This window comes from Xiphophorus couchianus, chromosome 8 (genome assembly GCF_001444195.1).
Source record: "Xiphophorus couchianus chromosome 8, X_couchianus-1.0, whole genome shotgun sequence".
Lineage (NCBI taxonomy): Eukaryota > Metazoa > Chordata > Actinopteri > Cyprinodontiformes > Poeciliidae > Xiphophorus > Xiphophorus couchianus.
The window spans coordinates 10,283,355-10,302,780 of NC_040235.1; the positions used below are offsets into that span (position 1 = coordinate 10,283,355).

At 35.5% G+C, this 19,426-nt stretch overlaps 2 protein-coding genes across 10 annotated transcripts in view; both read left to right on the forward strand.

Moving 5' to 3' along the window:
• The first annotated feature begins 231 nt into the window (after positions 1–231).
• On the forward strand, positions 232–6,256 carry noc4l (nucleolar complex associated 4 homolog). Its single transcript, XM_028026196.1, has 15 exons — positions 232–508; positions 616–736; positions 1,760–1,866; positions 2,163–2,270; positions 2,417–2,566; positions 2,657–2,759; positions 2,896–2,930; positions 3,014–3,064; positions 3,155–3,266; positions 3,595–3,655; positions 3,794–3,904; positions 4,015–4,178; positions 4,339–4,421; positions 5,504–5,617; positions 5,864–6,256. Exons 1-15 carry the CDS (start codon positions 368–370, stop codon positions 5,981–5,983), a joined length of 1,581 nt encoding a protein of 526 aa, XP_027881997.1. The 5' UTR covers positions 232–367; the 3' UTR covers positions 5,984–6,256.
• A 703-nt stretch (positions 6,257–6,959) lies between these two features.
• LOC114149993 (RIMS-binding protein 2-like) overlaps positions 6,960–19,426 on the forward strand; it is a 73,599-nt gene continuing 61,132 nt past the window's right edge. For 3 of the 9 annotated variants that reach the window (XM_028026132.1, XM_028026137.1, XM_028026135.1), the window contains exons 1-3: positions 6,967–7,336; positions 10,397–10,543; positions 19,037–19,183. In XM_028026132.1, coding sequence (XP_027881933.1) covers positions 10,403–10,543; positions 19,037–19,183 — 288 coding nt within the window. In that variant the 5' untranslated portion in view covers positions 6,967–7,336; positions 10,397–10,402. Of the gene's footprint in view, positions 7,337–10,396; positions 10,544–19,036; positions 19,184–19,426 lie in introns of all 9 variants that reach the window. The other 6 variants (XM_028026138.1, XM_028026133.1, XM_028026136.1 and 3 more) reach the window with 4 other exon arrangements.

The following is a 19,426-nucleotide window of genomic DNA, read 5'->3' on the forward strand; positions in this document are numbered from 1 at the left end:
GAATTACTTGTCAAACTCGGTCTAATTTAAATGAACAGTTTCGATGTTGCGGTTTATTTGACGAGCTACATAGTCAATTTAAGTCACTTTTAGCATTGCACTAAAAACCCTAATTATAACAGTGTGCACACTGTTTTCGACATTTTTTGGCAACTTCCAGTATTTCTTGCAGCAAATTTAGCTAACATATGATTTAATAATATCCGGAAATCATGGAGGATTTTCCTCACATTCAATATTTCCCGATTTAGATTGAGGTCACGACGAGTCCTCGCGACGCAAACTGCGATCCACATGTCTGTTTTTCTGTAAGCCCTTTTTTCCTATTCTCCAGTGGACACGCGAACTCACCACACAGTCAACAAACATGGCGCCGGCCAAAAAGCGCAACGTGAGTTCTAAAGCGAATGTAAAAAAGATCAAAATCGACTTGGAAGGTATCGTTGAGCGTATACTTAAAAGTAGAAAACATGCCAACGATGTTTTTGACATTCTGGAGTTTCTTCAGGTGAGAAAATATTTAAACACCCAGCACACATTAACATATACCGCATACACGTTTCGTTGAGCTAATGCCTGCATGCTTGTCCACGTTTGCTTCCTAAATGTACACAGTCAGAAAAAGAGAAAGACATTACCTGCGCTGTTGATGCCTGCTGCAAGCTGTTCTGTACATTTTTGAAGAGAAAGGATCTATTTATTGGAAAGCTCCCTGGTGAGGATGAGGCGATAAAGGGTAAGTGATATGATCTAAAGCTTTCAATTAAACAGTTGAGATGGTTGAAGCTGTTGCCTCTAAGATATGAAATAAATCGTTGTAATGTTATGAAATTATCATGATCTTCTGGGTAGCATGTTGATTGAGTTTATGAAATCCTCCGAAGAACATTTGGGAAACTGTCAGTGTTTCTTTTTTCTCCTTTTTTCCTCTTCTTTGTTCCCCTGAGTGGAACAGGCCCATAGCATCACAGATTCTCCACCATACTGGAGTTTCTCTGCTACATCTTCATGTTTTTGTGCTCCAGATGCACCTAGAATATTTATAGCTGAAAAGTTCAATCTCAGCTGACCCGAAAACTATTCCAGTAAAGTCACACTATTGCTTAAGAAATGCTTTGAGATGATAGGATACAAAAGGCTTTTACATTATTTGTCAGTGTAGCAGTAGTTTTAAACTTTCTGACTATTGCTCCTATTATACGGCTTGGTCATACTTGAATGCCTTGTTCTCTAAGATTTATTATTTTGAAGAGTGATTAAGATAGGCCACTATGCCCTAGCGAAAGACAAAGTAATAAAGAAAATGTTTATCTTATATTTATTTAATAGGAATTATAAGAGGGGCTGTTGAGTGTATTTTCTGCTTGGAAGAAATAATTTGACTTGGTGCATAATAGGCAAAGGTGGTATTTTAATTAATACAAAACTTCAGTAGTGCAGTTTTATTTGATAAACTAATGTGATTAGTCACATTTTTAAGATATAAAGTTTAGAATAAAGCAAAATTCTTTATATTATAAAAATTAGAAGAAAATGCTAAGACTGAACTTTTATGTGTTTGTTGATTAGATATGATTGGTCAAATGTGACAAAACTAATTTTAGATTTGATTAGTTTTGCATCTCCATTTGGGCTTAGTCTTCACAAATGAGCTGTAGGGTGTAACTCTATCTCATTTATCACCCTGTTCTAAACCGCGAGCTTCGGGTTATTGGACCTTAAAGTTGTGTAATTTCTTTTTTATTGTATTCTACTTTAGGTGAGCACAGCCCAGATGAGAAGTACAAGATTTTTATGCGTCATCGTTACAACAACTGTGTGGAGATACTGCTTGAGCATCTCAACCATGAAACACATGAAGTTAAGGTGAGATAACTTTGGAGTTTAGCAAATTTTATTTATTTATTTTATAAAAGCAGAAATCCCATTAGCATTGGTCTTTGTTTGGCATGTTAGATTTACATCATATATAAAATAATATACACCTTCTGCTTACCACAGAACATGACTTACGTTGGTGATTTTTGGCCGTCATAATTTTGTTTTTGAGTAAAGAAAATATTAAAATGTTAGAATGAGCAAAAAACTGATTAAATTTGTAAGGGATCAAGTTCTTTTTCACAGCAATGTAAGCATGAAGCATATCTTATATCTGAATATAGGAAAGTGCGCTGTGCTGCCTGATGAAATTTGCTGCTGGACAAGGACTGCATCCTCTGGAAGACCTGGACTGGAGTGAACACTTCAGCTTCCCAAGAGAACTGATCCAAGTAAGAGTTTTTCAGTTTTGTTATTACTAATTAATATGTCACACCTTCCTTTGCATCTGTCAACGAATCCCCATTTTATTATAAAAAGTTCAAAATCATTATAAGTGTAGGAAACGTTTGACATTTTGGATTTCTTTTGCTGACAGGCCGTGGTGCACAACATTCTCTCTCAGAGCTCGGACAACTCCCTACTGATCTCCAGGTTCCAGGAGTTCCTTGAGATGGAAGACGTACGTTACTACGTCATGAGCTCCATCCGTGACAACGTAGCCACAGTCATGGACAAAAGCAAAGGGGTGGGAAACAATGAACTTCAAGTTGCATCTTTCATTATTGACAGTTTTTTTCTGTGATTTGCCTTATTTGAATTAGCTTTTTCTTCTTAGGTTGTCTTGCCTGTATATCAGTCCAACGTGTTCACTCTCATGTTGAACATCAACATGCCGAGCCAGGACTCTGAGCTTACCAACTTTATGGTCAAACAGGAAGGTAAGTGCTATTGTAGTTAGAGTTGGCAGTGAACAGCTGGTTTGTTTGAGTTGTTTTTACTAACCAGCCACTATTTAGAAGAAACATTTTCTTTGAGACTCTTTTGGATATCACTAACCTGAAATTATTTTTCCAGCCAAGCATGAGGATTGGAAGGCTGCAAAGCTGCATGTAAGTGAAATATTTAAACTCTTATCTCCACTTGTTTTAAATTTGTACTGACTTAGCAGAGTGATTCTCTGTTTCCCCTTCAGGATCACAAACGTGCCTTTGAGAGAATGTGGCTGGGCTTTCTTAAGTATAAGGTAAATCTTTAAAGTACACATTTAACATTTTGACCTCGTTGATTACTTCCTTCATCTCACTGTGTTTTGAAATCTCTCTTTCTGTTATAGCTGCCCAACAGCATGTATAAAAAGGTTTTAGTGATCCTTCATGACTCCATCTTGCCTCACATGAGCAAACCCACACTGATGATTGACTTTTTGACAGCTGCCTATGATGTTGGTAAGTTTATAACGAAGTAATGGTAGATGTTGTGCAGCAGATCCTTGTTTTTGGTTTGTTTAATAAACTAAAACTATGTTAAACAGATGAGATGGTTCCTTAGTTTTACAACTATAGAGTTCTTTAAAACTTTTAAAGATGTGTTTAATGTGTCAAACATACATTTATAAAAGTATTATTGATTGATTGATTTAAGATTTGAAGTTTGGAACAGGTTTTTAAATTACATTATTAATGCTTGCATCCTTAGAAAAGATGTATAAAAATGAGTAAGTGAATATACTGTGTTTATGAAAAACATAAATCTATTGTGGTTCTGTTCTAATAGGTGGGGCGATCAGTCTGCTGGCCCTAAACGGCTTATTTGTCCTCATCCATCAACACAATTTGTGAGTATCATATAAAAACAAATAAGTTTCTTTTACTGAGTAGTAGCAGAAATAGCAAAGAAAAGCTAATTGAGTTCATCTTTAAATGATACATTAAAATGTAAACTATTTCATTTGGTTTTCTTGTTTTGTTTACAGAGATTATCCTGATTTCTATAAAAAGTTGTATAATCTTCTCGAGCCATCTGTTTTCCATGTGAAGTACAGGGCGCGCTTCTTTCACCTGGCTAATCTTTTCCTCAGCTCCAGGTAAGACCATTCCCTTTTTGCTGCTTTGTATTTGTGTATTTCTGCCCATACAAAACACATGTAAAGTTCACACTTTATTAAGTGTATGCAATGTTTGTGCTCGTCTCCAGTCACCTGCCAGTCTACCTGGTGGCTGCGTTCGCCAAACGTCTGGCTCGTCTGGCCCTTACAGCTCCGCCCACAGCTCTTCTTATAGTGCTGCCTTTCATCTATAACCTAATCCGGCGCCATCCATCCTGCAGAGTTCTGATTCACAAGCCCAGCTCAGAAGATGGTGAGTCACATTTGTCTTTATGGCTAATTGGGTCAACTCTTAACTTTAAATTATTACTGTTAGAAGCGATGTATAAAAATGTTGTTTATTGCGCACAATGCTCCTTAAACACAACAAAGGTTCAATTATTAATTATAGTCGTTCCTGTTCACATTGACAGAGCTTCTTGAAGATCCGTATGTGATGAAAGAAGTGGATCCAGCTCTTTGTCATGCCTTAGAGAGCAGCTTGTGGGAAATTAAGGTAAGTTTTCGCACCAAACTGGGGCAAATATAGTCTCATTGTTTGCATCATTGAAGCACCAGATGTTTAGCAGCTTTAAGCAATCAGAGGAAAAGGTAAAAAAATATTTTCATGTTAAAGGAAAGAACAAGCAGTGTAATTGTTCAAACTGACTCTCTTTTTCCATCCTATCGTTTTTCAGTGTCATCAATGATGTTATAATTTCTTTTTCATTTTTCATAGTGTTAAAAACTCAGTTTTATAAACATTGTCAGAACTTAAAATCATCAGCTGGTGTTATTAATTTTTTTTGCATCACAACTTAGAAGTATGGTACTTAAATAAAATGAATGGTATTTAAAACTGTGCTAAAAACAGACTGTCATTTAAAACAGCATTCATAAATCAGACTAGTGACATGTACACAAGCTCCAAATGCTGCAGAAGAAGTGTGCAAAAGTTGCAAATGGACCATTTTAACTGATCTAATGATGTGCCTCTGTTTAAAGACTGTTAAAAACCAGTCTTTAAACTTTAGGCTGTAATGCTGAAATTGCTTTGACAGGAAAAAACAAAAATGGCTTGTTTTTTACATGGATGATTGACTGACGTGTTATAAATTTCCCTTTTAGTTCTAAAAACTTATAGAAAAAATGTTAGTACTACATAATAAAACACAGATCTAGAAAAGTAACCATTTTCAGGACGATAAGTTTCATGAAAGTTCTGATAAGCAACTTTATATAACAAGTTTCAGGAAAATAGGTTATAGGAAACTAACCAGTGAGTTCCTTGAAAATTTCAGGAAGTACAAAGTATATTCCAGATAACCTGGTAAGTTTTGAAATGTAGTCTTATAAGTTTTGGGGAAATATGAGCTACATTATGTATAACAAAAAGCTATCCCTTCTCTATATCTTTTTATCCCTATGGATTCATGGAAACGTCCCTGGATTTAAACCTAGAAAAGAAAACAGTGGTAGAAACTGTGTCGTCCTGCAGCCTTTATTATTTAATGTTACTGAAAAATAGTCTAACCATGATAGGTTCCTGTAACGGTAGCGCATGGGACATTCGACAGTCTCTTGTTTCCCATTTTACAGACACTGCAGAAGCATTATCATCCAGATGTGGCCAAAGCTGCAATGTTGATCAACACACCTCTGTCAGAACAAGAAGATGACATCAGTGAGGTGCTGGAGATAACCTCCTATGAGGTAATGAAGCATTTTCTTGTCCAACAGCAGAGCATTCGTTTCATTTCAGCTCTATGATTTGCTTTAGGTTTTCAGTCCAGGCTAGAGAAAGAATAAAACACTCTTGATAATTTAATTAAGCAGTAATTAAATTGGTCAGTATTAAAGAAATGAATGCATTTTGTGTATGAATCAGATTGAGTTTGTCACATGTTCGACAAATGTCTCTAGCCTGATCAGGAATGTGCCTAATTTTCTTGTTTTCAGTTGATGGAGCGAGACTTGAAGCCGACTGAAAGCAAGAGTTTCCCACTGGAGTTTGAAACAGCTGCACATTTACTAGAACGAAGAGGAGAAGTGTTGGGACAACACTTTTGTCTGGCTTAAAGGATTATTAAAATATGCCATTCCTTGTGTGCTGTCTAGTTCTTAAAGCTGGTAATATGTCTTGGATCAATGTCTGAAGAGGTTTGGAGCCATGCAGGAGAATAGGCAGACTTCATTTACAAAACTGCAATTATAAATATAGTTTTTATTTTTATTTTATTAAAGATTAGAGGAACAGAAATGTATTTTTCTTTCAACTTGTACTGATGCTTTTCTGCCTACCCATCCACTGTTTGTTTTGGGTTCAATAAATATTGAACTGCAGCACATCGACATCGCAGTTTTCTCGTTTTTTTTGTGGTTTTTTTTTACAGCAATGATGTGAAATTCATTCACTGTATTGATGATAGGATATGAAATATTATAGTCAACCCAAACAATTTTTAAGATAAAATTGGTGACAACATGGAGTAACCTTTGAAGAATCACAAAGGATGGACGCAAAAAAAATGTGAAAGGATTACATTCATTTTGACTTGTTTTGTAGATTTGCAGGGTGGAGGAAGTTCCTTCCTACCTAATGTACAAACTTTCCAACAAAATACACCTAGTGGTGCAACCAGGGTGTTTCATAGGAAAACAAGTACACTGCTCAAAAAAATAAAGGGAACACTTAAACAGGTGTTTACCACTTAAAGTGTTCCCTTTATTTTTTTGAGCAGTATATATAAGAGTTTATTTTAAGGGTCAACATAAAGAACCAATCATATCATAAATAAACCTGAGAAGTTTTACAAATTAAACATTAGAAAGTTAATCAATTTGTTTAAGAGAAAATATTAACAGAATACAGTTAAAAGGGTAGGAAAACTTGGCCTAAGTGGAACTAAGACAAGAAATTCAAATTTTATTTGGTTGCAGACGAAGTACAAATACATTAGTTGCTATAATAGCTGTTATATTGTAAAGGACATTTTACTTAACAAATTACATCCCTTTACAAAGGATGCAGCACTTTGTAAAGGTTTTTCTTTCATGCACAGGCGAGAGGTTGGCTTTGTGAACTAGTCATTGTGAGTCCTCTTTAGTGTTCTTTCTCTTGTTAAGTGGACCATATGGACACACAGTGGGCAGTCCAGAGTAAAAGGACACAGTAAGGGAAAATCCTGAATCATAATTCAATTATTCTTCAGAAGAGGTAGTAAGACCAAAATACATCGACAGAGCCAGGCACTCAAAAACATAACTGCAATCAAGGAGGCGGCAAAGTCTGTTGTGAATATTTGCTTAGGCATTTTTCTTTTTCTTTGTTATTTAAGTAGGAGGATGGACAATGCTGAGGACCAAGACAAGGAGAAATCACTAAATGACATCATCCTCTAGAGAAGAGAAATTACGGACTATTTTGAGTAGGTAAGAATTTTTAATGAATGAATTCAAAGGATTATTCCTTTGAATCCTTTGAAAGAATGAAATGAAATAATGTTATACTCTGTCAGGATGTTTGATTGTATCATCCTTTTCCACTTGTGAACAGTCCAGTTCTTTTACCTGACCAAATATTAAAACATGTTTTCTTCAGCATATGACCTTCCAAGTCATGTGCTTTAACAATCACTCAGGGGACAGAGCTGTTTTGTTTCTATATATCCTAGAAACGGTCTTGTAAACTGAACAAAACCATTTCAGTTTTTCAACTTTTGCCATATTTTTATTCTGTCTGAAAAGAGAGTCTGAAATGAGAGTGATTTCCCACTGACAATGTGATTCTCAGTAGTACATAACTTATTTTTGATAGGATGTGCATCATGTCACTTGGATATGTCAAGAATAAATAAAATTATTTACAGCAAATTGACAGGAACTATATGGGTGAGATTTTTTAAAAGTCCTTTTAAAAGATGATTAATTCTTTGGATTTTAAAAATTCTTCTATGCTATATTTTCAGTTCTATAGGAATCAAAGTTGTTGGTCATAAAATGTATTTTATGTCAACCAAACTACACTTTGCTTAATCAAAATAATGCACAAAAAAGTCCTACAAAGCATGAGCCAATCTTAGCAATGTCCTTTTAAGATTTTGCTTTAAAGGAATAGTTTTTTTTTGAAGAAATATGATGGGCTAAATACATTGAACCTACCTTCCAGCATTTTCCCTGTTATATGAAAAGAAGCCCCGCCCCTTTTTGGACTCAGTTTGTTCCAACAAAATGAGACCCAAATTTTCACATCTCAGCAAAGTACTTTCATTTCTTTTCTTTTTTTAGAGTAAAGTTTTGATTTTATTTCAATAAATCAGACTTGCAGAGTTTTAACTGCATTAAAAAGTGAGGGCATTGGCTTTCTCATATGAAATAGTGATTAAAATACTCACTATTTCAAGTATTTAGAAAAGTTCAACCTTATGTTAAATAAAATAAAATAAAAACAGCCAGGTTTGTATTTTGATATAATGGGAGCTTTCTTTTCTCATTTTTTATACATTTGTAATGGAAACACTGGCATCACTGAGCTAACAGAGGTCTTGACAGATTTGGACTTCACTGCATGACACTGTAGGACCCATAAGCTTTATGTTCCCTTGCTTTTGTGTTTGCCCTCCTCCTCCCAAATCCCCTGCAAGGAAATAAAAGCTGTCCAAGGTGAGTCAGAACAGAAAATCTGTTCAAGCATGTGGCGGAGACAATAAAGTGCTCAGAGAGACAGAGAGAGGAAATTGAATAATTTAGTTTGTTTACCAATGTTTCATTGTTTAACAGTCCTGTTAAATGATGCTCTGTTAATGATCTTACTATCAATTTCATCAGTTTTAGTGATGGAAAAAAAAATCTAACTCTTTAAAACAGTTGTACAACTCCAAAGATTATTTCACTGTATAATTTTAATTTTAAATTCAGTTTGAGTTTAAATTTAATCACAAATCTGGATTACATTTTAGCTTTCTTACTGTCATGTCTGACTGTTTTACTGTGTAGTTGCTGTAACCCCACAACTCATGAGTGCAAGTGAGTGTTTGTCTGCATAAAGGTACATCCAGGTCAACATAGATGGGGATTTACCACCTGCTGATTAAGGTTGATGCTCCTCCTGTCATCACGTTGTGATGAGTAATCCTACCTTATATAACTCAATAAAGCTCTCTGTCACTGAACACATCCACACACTTCCACTCCCAGTTCATCTAAATACATCCTTACAAACTCAGAATTTGAGGGAATAATGTTGAACTACAAGTGTGATTTAGGATTGAGTCTACGGACGACTTTACTCTTGGGACTGATTTTTGGATCTAAGCATGTTTTATTTTTTAGTTATAGAAGAATAGTTGACTAAGGTAATGGAGGATGACGATTCTGCACAAGTTAGTTTAACAAGTCCCTCTTAAATCATTAGCAAGTTTTGTATGCAGCACATTTGTGTTGCGGCTATTTCTTATTGTAGCTATGTTTAACATTGAGTCTTGAATTGATGAATAAAGATATAAATAAACTTCATTTTGGCAAAGCTTGTAAATAGCCTGGTTTTGTTGTTACCTACTTGTCCCTGTAGACATTGTCCACCTTTCCTCAGTCCAGACTTTTTATTTGCTTATTCCTATTTATGCATAAATGTAAATTAGCGTTGCATTCATTTTTATTGTTGTTAACTTTGTCTTATCTAATTTTTTTTCTTTCCATAGAAAGTATTCCTGGCTCAGTGCTTCTGCGGTTAGCTGTGTATGTTTTCTGATCAAGTCATTAATGGAACGGTTTCTTTCATTAGCTTTGTGCACTCTCTTTTCTTTTACTTTCCAAAGAACTGCTGCAGCCCTGAAGGCTGGTGTCTTTCATGTGTCTAAAACATGGAAGACACCATGTTGGAGCAGAGAAACTGCTCCAACACTGCTCATTCAAACTGCTGAATGCAATCTACAGCATGTCATCAAGTTCTAATACAGCTTGCTATTGACCTATTTATTTGATACAGATGTGTTGAACTGCCTTTTAATCAGAACTGAATTTGACAGTATGATATTGGATGATTTTAAAGTGATGCAAAATGAAAGTACAATTTTGAAACCGATTTGAAACATTAGATTGTGACTGTATTCTAGATGATGTTTGTAGAAATAGTTCTTTTAAATCGGTTTAATAAATATTTACAGCACTTAGAGTGTTAAAATTCTATTAAAGCTTTCAAAAACTTGAATGAGTAAAGAAAAATGTTAACAATATGGCCATATACGTGCAACATTTTATCATATTTAACTGTTTATTTAGAGAAAAGGACATTTAATCCAGAATAATTGTCAGTGTCAGTGTATGATCAGTTTGTTACTAGGAACTGAATATATTCTCTTCCCGGAACCAAACATTTACACAAACAGAAGCGATTTAAAATGAAAATATATATTTTTCAAATTTCAAAAGCATATTCATGTTATTCCTGTATTCAGAGAATATATAATGTAATATTTTTACACTGTTTTCCAGGAGATAATGAGGGATCGAACAACCAGCACTAAGATGGAGGATCTGCTGAGGGAATCTCAGATGGAGTTACAGTGGATCCAAAGACAGCTTGCTATGATCGGGGCCAGAAACAGGCACCACCAGCACCTCCTCCACATCAAGGGCAAGGTAACAATGTGCTGCACTCTACAAGCCTTTATAGCCTCGACTGCTATCCCAGCAAAGATAAAACTCAAAAGGTGAACATTAATATAAGTGAAGTGAATGTAGGAGCAATATAATACCAACTGACATTTCAACAACAAGGCCATTCAAAGTGCATTATGAAAACATAAAACAATAGCAAATAAAACAAAATAGATTAGATTGCCGTGGTGTGATTACAGGTAAAATTAAACAAAAGCAACTCTAAAATTAATGTTTTGGGTTTTTTGCCATGTTTTAAAAGGAATTCGGTGTCTCTGCATTTTTGCAGTTTTCTGGAAGTTTGTTCCAGGTTAGTGAAGCATAAAAACTGAATGCTGCTTCTTCAAGTTTATCTTCAAGTTTCAGCAACAAGGCATTTCAAAGTGCTGGAAATGTCCTGGAAATGTTCTTCAGATGGTAGAAGGTTGAATGGGAACTTGTTTTTATGTGTCACTGAAGACTAGATCTAGGTCTATTGCTACACCCAGATTTCGGGTCTCTTCCATAGTTGTTAGTTGTAATAATTTAAGCTATGTACTGAATCTTGATTGTTTCTCTTTTAGTCCTAAAATACTTACTTCAGTTTGTTTTTATTCAACAGAAGAAAGTTATGGCACAGCTATGACTTGATTTGTTTGATGCAACTACTCAGCAGTTAAATAGGTTTATTGCCATCTGGTGACATTGTACTGTATCACCTTCAAAAGTCTGGTAACTCAGCTCATTATCCGTTATAATCTGAGCTAACAGGTGAAGTTAGGATACCACAGTTACTTTTTTCTCGTCTGATTTATTTTTTTTTGGTGGTTTATAACTCTGCTTTAATACCATCGTCTGCTACCCCACCCATCTGCACACCAACAGACAGATGTGCCCAGAAGAGGACAGCGTGTCTTTAAATGCTCACTTTAGTATTTAAAATCCAGGCTGAGAGAAAAGGGGGGAAAAAAAGGTCAGGCTGTGATGTGGTGTAAAGGCAGCAGATTGTTCACGTAGTTAAATGACACTTTGCCTTCAGCAGTCTGCATATTTAAAGGGGTCATTGCCTATTTCTGCCCAATCCAGTTTCCATCTGTTCCAGAGCGCCTGTCTCACAGGGCCTCATGTCAGGCCTGGAAACCAATTTACAGCAAGTAATGCGTCCACCATAAAGATAGGAACAGACAGCAAGCAAGTGTTGCCAGGCAACAGAGTAGAACAGAGATTTCGCTCTGCTTCCTCTCCTTGCTCACGCAGTCATGGTGTCTTTTCCTTTCAGCCCTGCCCTCTGTCCTGCGCTCTGCCCTCATGTTAACCAGAGAGCAGCTATGGACAGAACACACAGAGAGTTTTCTGCTGATGTAACCTCACTAAAACCAGCACACTGATTTAATTTTAGCCCTCTTAGGGATTTAGGGGAAGTGAGAAAAGCAGTGGGATGCTTATTTGTGGGCTATGTTCTGGAACATGAACACCAAGACTCTATTTACATGATGCTCTAAAGCTCACGAGATCAGGATATTGAATTTTATATATGTTTAGTACAGTAGCTTCTTTTTATTTGTCTGTTGATTAAATAGAAACTTACTGCAGACTATGTTGAGTGCCTTACATTTGACTTAAACTGTGACTTAAATTTAGGTTTATATGGGTAACATGCATATTCTGCACATGTTACAAAAAATGTACAAATTACATAGCAAGATATTATGAGATTTTAATAATAATAATTAAAAAAAACTGAAAAATGTTTCACCTTAGAACCACAAACTTCATTGTAGTGAATGGGGTGTTACATGATAGAACAACTCAAAGTAGGGCATAATAGTGAAGTGGGAGGAAAAGGATATATATTGTTTTCAAAATAGTTTACAAAATAACCTGAAATTACATTTATTTACGTTGAGTCCCTCCTATTTTGATACCCTTAAATAAAATCAAGTGTCTTTGAATTAGACACTGGAGTCTAGCTATGTGTAACTAAGCATACACACAGATATACAGTATAGAGCTGAATAGAGATTTCTAGAGAACATTAGTGAACATAGAGTATTATAAAAACAAAGCACTCTATAAATCTGACTCTTGTGGAAGATTTGCAATAGAAGAATCCATTATTGAAAGAACATCATGAGATGTTCCCATTTGTCGTTTTTTTTTAGAAAACATGTAGGTGGGTGAAATAAATTTGGAAGAAGGTGTTTTGGTAATATGACAACAGAATTGCATTTTCTGGCCTAAATATCAAATCCATTGAGGTTGATCTTCTTGCAGAGAAGTGACACTAAGTATACATCCAATATTGGAATGCTTATATATTATAATCTACACTTAAAATGTGATGTTCACAGATGCTTTCCATCTAATCAAACAGCCTGATCTCATTTGACAGAAGAACATTTTATTCTGTAAATATGCAAAGCTTTTTAAGGTGGACCTAAAAAGACTTACAGCAGTAATTGCAGTGACCAGTGGTTTTGACTCAGAGGGACTGAAAATAAATCCATTTTATTTTCAGTCCCTGAAAATAAAATGGGACTGTCTCACAGGGCTTCATGTGGCCCTGTGAGACAGGGTCACATGAGGCTCAAAAAATCTGAAAAAAATAATTTTTTCAGATTAAAATTAATTTTTCAATCTGAAAAAGTAAAATTTTCAGATAATTTTTTTAAAAAATCAGAAAAATTAAAGTTTTCAGATTTATTTTTGTATAAGATATTTTCAGAGCCATGTGCTAATTTTCTTCCACAGCACAACTATGCACTACGTTTTGATGTTTTATCACATAAAATCAGTTCAACAGGCATGAATTCTTTTGCAAGCCACTGCATGTTCGGGAACTAAATAAAGTGAGGGAGAAACGGCTGTCTGTGATGAAATGATTCAAACATCACTGCTCAGCAGATTTACTCATCCTGTTTAAATGAAAGCAGCCATGTGTGATGCTGTTTTTGGTCAGCTGAACAGCGAGTACACATGTGGGAGCAAGCGATAGAGAAAAAGTCAGGGTTTGCAGCACAGCTGAACGATGAAGCCTCAGCTAATACGTTCACAGATCAGACTTTGTGTGAAAGCACCAGCCAGGTAACAGTTTTGGGGGATTTGTATTTGAGTGACACATCCAGCCAGTTCCAGCTGAATGCAGCAACTGAATCACTCACACAGAGGTGTTGCATCTGTCTTTGACGCCTGATGGCATAAGAGGAGTCAAAAGGGTGACTGCTTTTGAGGTAGGAACTTTGTTTTTGCTATCAATTCAACTAGATGTATATCAACAGTTGTCTTTTTAAATTTTTGTTTGTCTTATCTATATACCTTTACTAGGTATGCAACTGCTGTGTGCTTGGGAAATAGAAATATTCATACATTTTTATTCTAACAAAAGAAACTATGCATGAATATATTGACAGAATACAAATAATCTCTAATAACCACAGCCTAGTTGGAGCTTGAAGCTCCATTAGAGATTTGGGGTTGCAAATTCCAAGTTGGCAACTCAGCAGTCCTTATGCAATTGCAACACTCAGACACCAGAGGGAGATATTACAGTTCAAAATAAGTTAGCTTTGTGCAATCTTGCTTTTTAAATGTAAAAATCCTTTAAAATTTCACATATTCTACATGAACTTCCAGGAAAACAGTTTTATTATGTAAAGTTTTGAATATTAAAAAAAAGTCTGTTATGATTTATCAAATTGGATCACTTAAAACTTTAGGAGTCACATAGGCTCCATTACTTTCTTACCACAGGTTCCACAGTTCCAGTCTGTTTTGAATAAATAATGTATTCCCTGACTCTCCATCGTTGGTGTTCCTATTTTTCTGCACTACTTGCTGTGTTTCTCATGTGAGTAGGCTTCTAGTTCAACTAAAAAAGTAGTGAGTCCCAGCTCGATGCCTGACTTTGTTCTTGTACGCCCCCTGACCGCTGATGTGCATCTCAGAGGTCTCTCTGAAATGCCACTGAAGTAAGTAAAGCAGTAATCATGTCCTTGCCTCAGCTGTTTTGGTTGCTGACTTTCCTTTGTGCAGTGCACACACACTGCATCTCTTCTGGTGATTGTGCATCTTCTGCTCAGCTCTGACATTTAGGGTTGGTAAACAAAAGAACAATGTCCTCTCAGAAAGACATGATGGTAAAAAAAAACTAACTTGTATAATTTCGCATTGGGTGCACTGAACTTTACAAAGAAAAACAGCATAAAACATCAACAAACAATACTAAGCTGAGGTCATGAGAGTTTCATAGTAGAAAAAGTCTGATGCTGGTATCATTCTAAAATATTTTACCTATATAATTTGGATAAATTAACTATTTATGACTTAATTTTCACAATTGTTTTCACACACATAATTGCCCTTCTTATAAAACATGGCCTGTTCAGTCCAGTCATAACTTACTGTTCGCTATGGCTATCCGTTAAGACTGCTTCTATTCAGTGATAAAGGAACATAACTGCATGTCCCAGTCCCATATGACATTAAAGTAAGGGTGAATTCAAAGTCACACAGCAGCATATAATCTGTCCCAAATGGAGCTTCTGCAGGGCAGCCTCAATATGAGACTCCAACACTGGGTTAAAAAAAGCTACTTCAGTTCTTCAGAAGTGTTCAAATAATGATGTCTAGCCTTGTTTATAATTTTTTAGAAGAGAGCGAATTAATTGCACTCAAACAACAAAAATAATCTTGTTTTAAAAAATATTTTTCTTGGTGAAATAGTGATCCCTAAGAAGACTATTTCTTCTTATTTCTTCCCTAAGTCTTCTTAGGGAAATAGTCTTCCCTAAGAAGACTATTTCTTGGGGAACACTAAACAATAGTGTTGCCTTCTTTAGCTCAAATACTTTTAATGAAGTCATTTCTGCAGGCATTCACCGCCCTCTGATTTTGGTTTAAGTGGTCTCTCTTTTCTTCACGCACCCTCTGATACACATTCATGATAGATTTTACAATTTTGAGCTGGGCAGAACTTGTATCCAGCCATACAAAACCATGACACTTCCACCCTCATTTATGAAAAACATGGTCTCTCTTATAATGTCCAGATAATTCAGTTTTGGATTTACATCATCTGGCTTTGGAGGCCACTGAAGCACAGTGAAGTCATTGTCATGTTCAAGAGCCAATTTGAAACGAACAGATTTTTTTTGGCATGGGGTTTTAAACAACCTGAAGAACCAATAAGATGTGTACACTTGTCATAGAGAGACACACATGGTTGCCAGATAATTTTTCACATTGTGAGAAGTTACAAAATATTTTATATTAGTAGTGGATGTTTTTATTAATGATTCTGGCTTGTGGACAGATTTGTAAAAAACATTTATGGGGATAAAAACATTCATTTTCATATATATATATATATATATGTATATATATATATATATATGTAACTGTTATTAAACCTAAACTAAAGCATGCCTGCACAGAATACCGGTAATGTTTACTTTATTTGTTTGTCTCCCCTCTATATGACTTACAGTGAAACAAATGCAATTTATGTAGTTTAAGGATTCCATCGTCCACATTTGTGTCATTGTCCTGTTCTGTGATGTAACTCCTGTCAGTGATTCAGCTTGCTCTCTACTCAGATGATGTGTCCTCAACTGGATGGCACAACTGTGTCTTCCCTGACACAGAGGAGTGGTTTCTGTCACAGTGTCTGCCGTCTCCATCCACAGGCCCTGAGCCATTGTTCTGAATCATGCCTGTCTTAGATGTAGTGGTTGCCACTGATTAGAGATGATGTGTTTGCTTCATAGTCCAGGCAGCCAGATGCTAAAATCCATTTGATTAGTGCCTTATTTTGCAAGGCGTAGGATCTGTTAGCCTGTCTGCTTGGCAAGTGGGCTGTATGAGCAGGTGGACATTGCTGTCTTTCTGTCTGCTTAAGAGGTCCATCATGTAGGCTTTAGAATCTTGCTGTCAGGAGGAACGTCTTTTCTTTTTTTTGATTAGATTTTTTTTTTTTTTCTGAGAAAGCAAGTCTGGCTAATTGTCAGTAATGGATATTATTAGCTCAGCAGTGTGCAAGAAATTGTGGCAGTGTGTTAGTTGATTTATTAGAGTAATGTTTAAACTTTCTGTCAGTAAGTGGAGTTCAAGAGAACAAAATGTTTTTTTTTCTTCAGTGATAATCTTTTCTCTATATACTGTACCTTGGCAGTGCTAAGCTAGCTTAGTTAAACAGTTCAGATAGCAAATAAGAGTAGTCTCTTGGCAGATTTCAGATTAAGCTTCATGTTTAAGTTACTAATTTGCAATGACTCTTCAAGGTGTACACACTCATAAAAAAATGTCAGATTTTTTGACCTAAGGTTTTCCACATTTATTAACATAATTAAACTGAAAAGCAAAGTAGAGGTGGTTCTTGTCTGAATGTCGCCTTACAGCTCATCCCTCTGTGAGCAAACACACAACCAAACGTACACCTCAGATCTTTTCTGCTAACAGTCTGAAATGAATCAGAAAAATTCAGTTCAACAAATTGACTACAGCTGTCACCTTAAGATACCTTAAAAAAAGACCCAGTGTAAATTCTTAAATACTCAGTAAATTAAATCCAATTATACAGACAGATTTAAAGTCACATTCATAAAGTCATTTCATTTGATTTATTTCAGTAGGTGAAATACATTATAAGGATTATATAGACTGATATTTCAAGCATTTTTTAACTAAGATGATTTTCTGCTTAAAGGTAATGAAAACACAATAAATAGTTTCTGATTTTGCAACAATTCCTCCGCCTACATAATAGGCATGTAGCAACGTTGGAAAGTGTATTGCATTAAGTTCTTAACTTTGCAGCAGCCTCTCATAAGGGGAATGGATGTGTTGACAGTGGAGAAAAAAAAAATTAAATGATTATTTATTGCTCTTTGGTGCCTCCCACGCCACCTTTGGGCAGCAAGTCATATTGCCTACCGGTACATAAAAAACAAAAAAATAATTTGTCAGGTGGAGATTTACTTAAAAAAAACCTGCAATAACCTGTTGGCACAAGTGATTACACCCTTAAACTAAAGCTTTTTCAATAAATTTCAGCATTCATCTTCTTTTTAAGAATTCTACCAGGATAGACATTGTTTGTCAAACCCACCTTATAAAGATTTCTAGAAATTTCTACCTTCATACTGTGAGGACATGCATTGTCCACGAATCCCTCCTGATGATCGCATACATTTTCTGTCAGACTTAAGTCTGGACTCAAGATTAATTTCTATTGATGCAGTCATTCCTTTATAGATTCAGACTTGTGATTGTACTCAGTATGAAGGGGATGTGTACTTCTACAACCAGGGTATTGTAGTCTCCTATGCAGCCAGATTTGTGTTTCAGTTGATTTGTGAAGAATTTGTCACACTAAACGTGAAAGAAGTAAGGCAATGAATAATCATACTCAATTTGGTTTTAGTCTCAAAATCCTAAATTGTAACAGAGTGGGTACACTTTATAGAGCAACTGGATGCCCACAAAAGCAACTTCGCTGCAGCAAAGTGTTAAATCCATAATTAGCACAAAGATTATGGCTATTTCTTCAGCCAGACACATAATCACACAGAGTGCTCTATCATAGGTTTTCTTCCAACTACATTGAGTTGGACTTGTTTATACATCATTCAAATCGATCCATAACTCCTTTTCCATCTGTAGTTCTCCTGGCCTCAAAGAGATTAGGAAATTTGTGAAGTTATAGCCTTTGGCCTAATTTGATTCCAAATACTACGTTCTAGTAAGTTGTTCAGCTTTTTTTCTTTGATGTGCAAAAGGACCATTCACAATTATTTGGAGAAGGCGGCAACCTGCTTTTTAGAGTTATGATTTTATATTTCTACACAGGATTCAAGTGCGTTTGAATTTAGCTTAATCTTTCCTTTTAATGATGTTTCTAAGCAGAAAAAGATGTTTGTAAATCCAATTGAGGTTCAAAACTTGAACTTGACTCTGGAGCAGCAAATGCATTTTTATGTTTGGTAATCCTTTTCCTTATAATATCTCCACAGGATGGAACTGCTTTGCTGGAAGCAAAACTGAAAATAACTTTCCCCCCCTTTCCTCAAAGGGGGGGTGTTTAGATTTGGTCACCTACTAATGCTCAGATGTCTTTCCTTTTTTTTCTGTTGGTATTAGGATTTCATGACTAACCACTTTTGTTTGTTCAGTTTACATACATTTTCTTCTAGGTTATTTTTTACTAGACAGTGGCTTACTTTTCAAATAACATTAGATATAGACAAAATTCAGACCATGATCAAAAACACACAAAATACAACCAAATTAAATGGGTGCTACAAACTTTATTTGCATGTGTTCTCCAGTGCTTTATTTATTTTAAAAATCACAGTAAAATTGTATTATTAGCAGTCATTATTCAATGGGCTTTAATTAGCTTTAAGCATTCCCACTATGTCTGTGTTGGAGTATCACAATAGCCAATTAAAAGCCATTTAGCTGTCAGAACTAATTCCTGTGTTTCTTTGTTTCTTTCAGTCTAAAAGTGAGTTTTCATCTCAGCAAGGTGTGGGACATGCTGCAGTCTACAATGTGAATCGTTTTCGAGTATTAGAGGAAAAAAACAGGGCACTAAAGCAGGAAGTGGTGGCACTCCGCCAAGAGAAGCAACATTATCGAAAAGTGGTATGTTTTTACTTCTCACTATACAGACACAAACAATTTGGCCCCGCACTACTCATGTTAATTAAGATGTTCTATCAGAAAAAGTTACTTATGTACAAGTTTACTAGCTAAAATGTCTTGGATGATATTCCCTGATAAAGATTTTGTTTTGTAGGATTAAAGAAGTAATTCAGGGACTGCTGCTTGCTATGCTATGTTCTACCAAAGCAAACATGTGAGCAACTCTAATGTTTTATTAAGACA

Excerpts from the sequence above, each read along its gene's own strand:
- noc4l (XM_028026196.1), top strand. The coding sequence starts at position 368 with ATGGCGCCGGCCAAAAAGCGCAACGTGAGTTCTAAAGCGAATGTAAAA. Across the intron at positions 2,567-2,656 it reads TCATGGACAAAAGCAAAGGG|GTTGTCTTGCCTGTATATCA; the intron begins GTGGGAAACAAT and ends TTTTCTTCTTAG. Across the intron at positions 4,422-5,503 it reads GCAGCTTGTGGGAAATTAAG|ACACTGCAGAAGCATTATCA; the intron begins GTAAGTTTTCGC and ends CCCATTTTACAG.